This window comes from Nicotiana tomentosiformis, chromosome 1 (assembly GCF_000390325.3).
Source record: "Nicotiana tomentosiformis chromosome 1, ASM39032v3, whole genome shotgun sequence".
Lineage (NCBI taxonomy): Eukaryota > Viridiplantae > Streptophyta > Magnoliopsida > Solanales > Solanaceae > Nicotiana > Nicotiana tomentosiformis.
The window spans coordinates 25,383,564-25,392,075 of record NC_090812.1 but is presented as its reverse complement, the minus strand read 5'-3'; the positions used below and the strand labels follow the sequence as shown (position 1 = coordinate 25,392,075).

At 38.6% G+C, this 8,512-nt stretch overlaps 2 protein-coding genes across 2 annotated transcripts; one reads left to right on the top strand and one right to left on the bottom strand.

The window, feature by feature from the left end:
• Positions 1-389: 389 nt before the first annotated feature.
• Positions 390-1,561, bottom strand: LOC104086602 (hydrophobic protein LTI6A-like). The gene is made up of 3 exons (XM_009590917.4): positions 1,378-1,561; positions 820-930; positions 390-614 (listed from the first exon to the last, which is right to left on the bottom strand). Exons 1-2 carry the CDS (start codon positions 1,462-1,464, stop codon positions 847-849), a joined length of 171 nt encoding a protein of 56 aa, XP_009589212.1. The 5' UTR covers positions 1,465-1,561; the 3' UTR covers positions 390-614; positions 820-846.
• Positions 1,562-6,289: 4,728 nt separating this feature from the next.
• LOC138904674 (uncharacterized) lies at positions 6,290-7,768 on the top strand. Its single transcript, XM_070193181.1, has 3 exons — positions 6,290-6,348; positions 7,015-7,504; positions 7,577-7,768. The coding sequence occupies exons 1-3, from the start codon at positions 6,290-6,292 to the stop codon at positions 7,766-7,768; spliced, it is 741 nt and encodes a 246-aa protein (XP_070049282.1).
• Positions 7,769-8,512: the final 744 nt, after the last annotated feature.

The window sequence follows — 8,512 nt, the reverse complement described above, 5'->3', positions numbered from 1 at the left end:
TCATGGGTTTATTATTATGTTGAAGAAAAGCACCACCATTCTCACTTACTGCTTTGATGTTGAATGTGACTATACTTTAATTTGTCCCCATTCCCCATATTTCTTTTCTTTATAGAAGAGAAATTATGACCATATTGCAAAGTTGAGCTGATAATCATCGCAAGGTTCGTGGATCAAATAAAAAACGTCTATTGAAATATCCTACCTACCAAAACCACCATCGTTAGACTACCAAATCGGACACGTATTTTTTTCCCTTCTTCTTTGTTTGGACTCTTCTTTCACGTGTTAAGCATAAAAAATAATTAGAAAAGTCGAGTGAAAGATAGACTGATGCCAGCAGTAAGACAAGCAACATACGCCACATGTTACAAGGAGAAACCCTAATATTATAATAATAGAAATTATTAGTATATCCAATTAAAATAACATAATAGAAGTGAACATTAGAATCCAAGCGACTTACAACCAATGTAATGAAGACATTGAAATACGATGATACATGGCTTCATCAACACTCTATCAATTCAATAGTTTCTCTATTGAAAATACAAAAGAAAAAAGAAATAAAGGAAATGAAGAGACTTGATAATGGCCTAAATTCACATATCCACCTGTCAACAAAAAGTAAAAAAGGAATTAAATACCGTTCCTATATTTTATGAATATCAAAATAACGTTTCCTCAAATTGAGGGAATACTCAAGCTGTTGGATATTAATTAGTTGAATAATCCGCCTAACTAAAAAGAAAAAGTTTTTCTTTGTCTGCCCTTTAATTGGGTATGGGGAGAAAGGAAATTTGATAAAAGAAGAATTACCATAAGGAATTAAGGAAGATGATTGGATCACTTGGTTAGGACCCAAACAGCATAGACAATACCAGGCAACCATCCAAAGAGAGTCAGCAAAACACAGATCCAGAACTCCACCTGTTTTCCCAACACACAAATATACACATTGTATTCAATAAGTAACTGCAAAATTCTCAGACACCATAGGAAATTAATTTGCACCTTCAACATACAATTTTCCTATATATGTTTTTATATCAAAACTAGTAACCATAAAATTAAACTGTAACTCACCCACCCCTTAGCTCTAACCTTCCCCCGAAAAAAAAAAGGAGAAGAAGATATAGTCTCTGGTTTCTCTATATATGCTCTAAAAAGCTGGTATAAAAGGGGATGCAAACAAACCCAACCAAGCCGAATTTGGGAGTTGTAAAACGATCAGATGCATGTTTTTACCGGGAATATTCAAAGTTTTTATAAGTAATTGTAGTAAATTAAGACTGTTGGTAGGATGTAACAATAATCCAATATAATATTTATATGGTAAATTAAGAGGAGAAAAAAAGGAGGGCGGGGGGGGTTTACCTGGCAGCCGAACTTGAGGAAAACACCAAGGGGAGGCAAGATGATTGCCAAAAGAATGTCTACGCATGTCATTGTGCTGTCTCCCATCTCCTCTTCTTCTTCTTCTTAACAACTTATTATCAAATCAAATGCTAATTAAACACCAGATTTAGGAGTGTCACAGGTTTTGAAAATCTGGAGGAAGTGGTTCCCTATATATAGGCTGAGAATTAGACCTACGTGACTCTCCGTTAGGGGCTAATTTCGTACTTTCACTTACAGGATTCCTTAATCGCGTTTGCTTCATCAATTGCCTTACACATGGGGTGTGTTTGTTAGGACGGAAATTTTTTTCCATTTTTAGCTGCTTACTACACAAAATACAAAATAGTTTAGAAAATATTTTCCGTTATATCAAACATACCGTTTTTTTCTTTTTCTTTGAGGGAATTAGAGTGATAGCCTGTTTGACTAAGTTTTTTTTGGGCCAAAAATGTTTTTTTTGGTCAAAATTGCTTTTAGCCAAAAATTGAGGTGTTTGGCCAAGTTTTTAGAAAAAAAAAAATACTTTTGAGGAAAAGTAAAAACAAATTTTGAGAACCAGAAAAATATAGCATCTCTCCAAAAGCACGTTTCTGAGAAGCAATTTTAAAAAAAATATACTTTGAAATAGTTTTCAAAAGTTTGGCCAAACATTAATTACTGTTCAAAAGTATTTTTCAAATTAATTAACCAAACACAAATTGATTATCACCCAAAATACTTTTTAAAAAAACATATCTCCAAATAAGGAGATTTTAGAAGGTAAAAAGGCTATGAATCTGATTTGTACAGCTCATCCCCATTTTGGTGGGACTACATGGAACTGAGCTGTCATGGTAGGTCCCATCCGCGGAGTGTTCCCACCCTCTCCGTCGTAAACTGACCGAGTACGTAGTGGCCCCAAGTGTATTGACTATCCAAATGAATTGAGAAATTAGGTTTTGTCTAAACTAAGAATGAATTATTGTAACTGAAACTTATTTCAATATTCATATTATATTAGGAAAAAGGTAAAAGGTGGAGGTGACGACGTAACCGTTGAACAATTTTAATGACAAAATAAAAAATGGGACTACATCCGCTAGAGATTGCGGGTTCAAATTTAAATTTGAAACTTCTAGTGCTTCACTCGTTTGAAGGGCCCTTTGGTATTTACTTTGGTGACATGATCAAAACTAGAAAATAACTTTGTTTACTCGAAAAAACGGATAGAGTTGAATTTATATGTAGTTCTAAGGATACGTGAAATAAATTAATACAAATTGGGAATGATATGTAAATGAATATCAAAATTAGTTATAAAAGAAATGAATGCAAATCGAATGAACTAGTTAGCTCAAGCCTTCAAGTTTTATCACCTCCAAATTGAGTGAAGAATGATTGGTCAAAGAAACAATATGACCAAATATCAAAAGCCAAAAAAGGATAGTATTTGCTTTTCTGTATATCTCAGAATGAATCCCCCTTTCTACAAATGATAACAACTCTTAATATAGTGGGGGAATCCCATTTTGGATATAATTAAAAATACATAGTGGGAGAATCCCATTTTGGATATAATTAAAAATACATAGTGGAGGAATCCCATTTTGGATATAATTAAAAATACATAGTGGGATCTCATGATAGATTAATTAATTAGCTTTTCTTTGATTCAAGCCGTGATTTTTGCTGAGATTCTCCCCCTAATTACGGCTATAACGACTTTTTTGTTTCTTGGCTCGATCTTGGACGATCTCGATCCTGATTGGTTTCTGGGGCTTGTACTAAGGATAAAAGGGATATATATGAGTGAATTAGGCTTGTTGAAGACTTATAGTTAACTTGTGAACCTTAAATGGGTATCGACATATATTTGGATACATTTTGATGTCTTGGGATGTGTAATGTAGATATTGGCTTGTTGGCGACGTTTGAGAGTTGTAAATGAATTGAAGTTTCGTACTATTATTTTTGAAGCTTGGACTTGAGGTAAGTTGAGTAATACTTACTCTTCTTGAGAGATTTTCTCTAAAATCATATTTGAGTTATTACGTGCGTTTGTAAATATGCATCCATACTTGTGGGACAAGCGGGAAAAGGTGTCACCATGTATTTGGAGTTATATTGCATAAAGAAAGTTTTGTTGTTTTACAATTGAAAATTCTTGCTTCTAAAGATTCGATGTCAAGCGATGCTTGAGGAAAATGTTATAAGTTTTATTCAAACTTGAATATTGGAAAGAATATAAAATATTTGAGTGCCGAAGATGTATTTTTATGAAAAGTATTTCCTTTTGAAACTTGATTAATGGATAGCACTCGTTGTATCTTTGAAAGATGGATGTTAAATTGCTAAAGGCTTTAACATGAAAAAGATCATATGTTTGATTGTTTTATTCAAATGGTTTAGTTTGGCCATGAGCAATGATTTGATAAAAATAGATCCTTTGAGACTAATATGCTATGAATCTATTTTTGAAATATCAAATATTTTGGGAGTTACTAGTGGAGACCACCGAGATTTGTTCGAATGTTGAGTTCGTTACCATGGAACTACACGTGCCAGTGTAGGGACACATTCCAAGGCTAAGCCGAGGTTTGTGAGATAAAGTCCCCCATTGAGAGGGCAAATGATCATTACTTAAAGTAATGGGGTTAAGTCGACTTGTACGGCTCTACGGGAAGCCGCCCAGACAAGTAGGGTCAAATACTTATTGGTAGGTCGATCACCTAGTAATTATTTATTATGTCGGTGTCGGTATAGTACTCCCAATGAAAAGGTAAAATCTAATTTTGTTATGTTTAGGCCTAAGGATCTAAAAGTGATTTCAATTACTTAATGAGGTTGATATGATTTTATATGATTTTATTAGAATCATGGATTGGTATAAATATTTTAAAAGTTTATATCTTGATTTATATTTTCTAGTCTTTTCATTTAAAATGATAAAGTGCATGAATTGATATAATTGTTATCGTTTTATATCAATGTTGGTTGCATTATTTTGTAAAGCCTTGTCCCAGAAACTTAAGTTAGAGAGAGTCTATGATAGTTATTGAGTACCGTCGTGGTGTACTCAGGCCTCAGGAGCCCTTCTCCAGGGTCCCACTTACTTTACATGTTTTCAGGATAAGACGTGGTACATGATGAGCTGATGAGGCAATATGATCACTCTCTTTCCGAAGCATATAGCAAGGCACCACTTCTATTCCGTGGTAGCCTTCATGTTGATCTTACTTACTTTTGGTTCGGTCTGTCCCAAGTATTTATTTCATTATTGTGTCTTAAAAATTCCATAGACAGTTGCTATTCTTTTTTTTGAGTTGAAATCGAGAGTTATTCGTATGTCATGCATGAAAAAAATATTATTATTCTTTTATATTTTTTTTAATTATTGAAAAATAATGGATTTAAAGACTTTTTTTCATGTATGGTTTTAATCATTTAAAATGATTGTGCTTTCAAAAAGACTTCCATCAACGACGGGCCCGATTGTGACATATGCGATAAACGTCCCGTCGGTCCAGTTACCAAGGCATTAAATGCGCTTCAGTCGATGGTCAGCCACTACCAGTTTTGAACCGTCGTTGTGAAACAAATAAATAGCTCCTTTCTTCATCATTCCAAACTTTTACTTTCAAATCCTTTTCATTCCAATCTTCATAGTTCTTTGCCTTCTCCAAAGCTCCCTATTTCCAGGTTTTCAAATTTCTTTGCTTGCTCTTCCTAAAATACCAAATACTTCAATCTCCATTCTTCTTTGTTCACAAAAACTAAATGGCCAAAACATCTAAAACAGTTCCGAGAAAGATGCTGCTTCCTCATCTCGGTCGGCCGGCGAGAAACCAGTGGTGGAGCCACGCTTTGAAGAACTTATTGCCAGAGGGGGGTGTTATTGATTCCGACTTTAAGGTCGAGAAACCCTAATTGGTTGTTGGTCGATGTGAGCCGATATCGAGATATATATGCTCGATATCCAAAAGCCTTCTTGATCTGGTGAAGAAAGATTGCAATTGGGAAAACAAAGAGGTTGTGATACCAGCACATGAGGAAGCGATCACTACCCACGTGGAAGGGTATCTGAGTGTTTACACTTATCCTTTCACGCCGGGTCCCCTCGATCCAATCATCATCGATTTCTGCAATAAATACCAGGTGACCCTCGGCCAAGTTCACCTTTCTTTCTAGAGGATCGTGATACTGCTCCGTTTCTTCGTGAGCAAAATCGACTGGCTTCCCTTTACCCTCGACCACCTCGTAAGATTATATAGCCCTCGACTCTACCGATATGGGCTGATAAAGCTTCAACACCGGGCCACCAAGGCATTCACCTCGAGTATAGATGAAGACAAAGATCGGGGCTGGATGGGCCGATTCGTTTGGGTGAAGACCTCGGGCCTGATCCCGGCTGAGAGCATGCCATTTCCTGAGAAATGGAATATGAAACGTAAGTATGATCCCGTTTTTAATTTCTGTTTGTTGTTTTTACTTCTTCATCCTTTCTTATTAGTGTTTTTCTCGATGCAACCGTTGCTTGGATGCCGGGTGCGGTTCCCCACCTCGAGAACTAGGTCAGGAGCCTGGTTTCGATGTCAACATACGTCAAGCGCGTGGCGCAATTTGTCAAAGGACCTGTGGGAGGCTCGTACTCATGGTAAGCCTTCTTCTTGGCTTACCGATTTGCATATCGTACGAGCATTTATTCCAAGTATGAGTTTACTTATTTTCTCCTTTTGCGGGTCTTGGAAAGGATGCGGCTATGAGACCCCCGTCCGATGATGAATAAGTTTTACCGCCTATCTCGAGACCAGTGAATGTGATTAAGAGAAAAGGAGCCTAAAACTCCGAGGGTCAAAAACCCAAGAAGAGAGCGGCCTGTAAACCAAAGGGGAACGCAATCCCACTGACTATGGAGTCAGTCCAACGACTAAGGGATGAAGAAGAAGAAGAAGATGAAGGTGATTCTGGGTTGGTGGCCCGTGCATGAGCTAGCACCGATATTCAGAAAACTTCAAAACTGGTGGGGGTTGATACTTCTCCATTTAGGCTCGATGAGGTCGAGGAGGAGACTCCGACCCAAGTTCCTGAGCCGAGGGTAACCGAAGATGATTTACCTCGGGGCGAAGAGACCGTTTAAGAGGCGGTGGATGTCGATGCAGAAACCGAGCTTGAGGCTCGTCAAGACGGAGGCGGCGCCCCAAAAAACCTACTTGGGGCAATAGAGATCGGGGATTCCCCCTCGTTTCCTTCATTTTCCCAGTCGATGATACGTGACTCTCAGGCTGTGGAGACTTGTCACGGGGAGGGAGCCCATGGAGAGGAAGATCATTTCCGGGGTTATTTTTTTGGGGTAGAAGATGTCACCGGTCTTAGTGACTTGGAGGCTCTGAAGAAGAGCTCGGGCGAGGTGGGAGTGTCTTGTCTTTTTAACGAAGCTCGAATCGGGTAAGTTCATATTTTCTTTATCAATTTTCATTCTTTTATTTTTCTTTCTTTGTATCATTCATTCTTTCTATTTTTGTAGGCCTCTATGCTTCATAACGAGGCATTTTTCCGATCCCGAGGGGAGCTGAGCCGGTGCGAAGCCTAAATCTGAAGGCTTACTAAGGAGAGAGATGTCTTCAAGCTTCTCAGTGAGCAGAGAGAAGGAGAAGCAAAAGGACTTCGGGCTGATCTAGAAGCAGCTCGGAAAGAACAAGCTGATCTGGCCGAGCAGGTAAAAAGAAACTTTAAAGTTAATGACACTAACTCGGGCATGATGGCTAACAATTCGGTCCCACAGGTCCAGCAAAAGTTCGATGTGATCAGGCAGCTTCGTGTTGAAGTGGACGCAGTGAAAGCGGAGGCCGATGAGTGGAAGAAGAATATGAACCGCCTTGCCTCAGAAAAGGAAACAGCCCGAGCTCAACTGGCCTCGGCTGAGACCCAACTCCGAAGCTTGAAAGAGAAGGCCTCGGTGCAAGCCAAGAAAATCGAGGAGTTCCAGTCTCGGTTGGGCTCAGCAACTTCTGATCGAGAGAGACTGGCCACAAAACTTGCAGCGGCCAAATCAAAGGTCGAAAAAGCCACAGCTAATGCAGATGCAATGGTGGAAGTCTACCAGTCCGATGCTGAAGCTGCTCAGGTTCGAGCAAAGGAGGTTGCCGAGGATGCTTAGGCTCGAACAAGCTGGGTTATCGAGCATGCTAAATGCCAGTCTCGAAGGAAGACTCTCGAGGAAATCCATGCTCGTGGCTTCGATCTTCCAGCCGAGATCAAGAATGCTAAGGAGCTTGAAGCTGAAACCAGGGTGTTGGCTTTTCCTGATGATGATGATATCAGGAGTATGAACGGATCTAAAAGCGAAGGAGGCCTCGAGGGCAAAGATGCTGCTCCCGGAGAGGACTAAGTCCTTTAGGATTAGTATTTTTTGTGTTTCTTTTAAGATCGTTTCGGTCTTTTGTAGAGAAACTTGATCGGGTCATGCTGCCCTTGTAAATGATTTCTGATATATATATAAAAGCTTTCTTCCTTTCAGCCTTATAAAATTCTGAAGTTGTATTCTGAGATCCGAGGTTTAGACAACTTGATTGGAACTAAATTAGTATAGCCCTTAGACTTTATGATCGAGTGAGTGCTTACTCGAACTCGAAATAAGGTAACCCTTAGATTTTTTTATTTGAGCGAGGATGGTCTCTCGAACTCAAGGCAAAAAATAGCCCCTAGGTTTTTGCAAAAAGATTGTTTATGGCTTTGTCCCCTTTTCGGCTTGAAAAAGTTTCTTATCATTTGTATTTGCGAATCTTGTAATGCCTTGGCATGAAATAAGGGATTGTTCGAGAGTTCGAACAATTTTGTACTCATTAGAGTTTTTGAGGCTTGATATTATCGAAGTCGTTTATGATTTTTCTGGGGGTAGCCTTTTTAATCGGTTTATGAAAGATTTCAAAGTCGTGTTTTGTTACGGAATTCGGACATATCCGATCCGTGTTAATTCGGTCGTGGCCTCTTTAGTTCGGGATTTGCCTCTTGGGCTTATTTTCCCATTTTTCTTCGAGCTTGCCCGAAGTGTAATTCCCCGAGTAGGGTGGCCGTGACCTATAAAATCGAGGGTTGCCTAAAAGGTTTTATTATCTTTGGAATTTATATAATT

Excerpts from the sequence above, each read along its gene's own strand:
- LOC104086602 (XM_009590917.4), bottom strand. The coding sequence starts at position 1,464 with ATGGGAGACAGCACAATGACATGCGTAGACATTCTTTTGGCAATCATC. Across the intron at positions 931-1,377 it reads TCCTCAAGTTCGGCTGCCAG|GTGGAGTTCTGGATCTGTGT; the intron begins GTAAACCCCCCC and ends TTGGGAAAACAG.
- LOC138904674 (XM_070193181.1), top strand. The coding sequence starts at position 6,290 with ATGGAGTCAGTCCAACGACTAAGGGATGAAGAAGAAGAAGAAGATGAA. Across the intron at positions 6,349-7,014 it reads GAAGATGAAGGTGATTCTGG|TGAGCAGAGAGAAGGAGAAG; the intron begins GTTGGTGGCCCG and ends CAAGCTTCTCAG. Across the intron at positions 7,505-7,576 it reads CCGATGCTGAAGCTGCTCAG|TCTCGAAGGAAGACTCTCGA; the intron begins GTTCGAGCAAAG and ends GCTAAATGCCAG.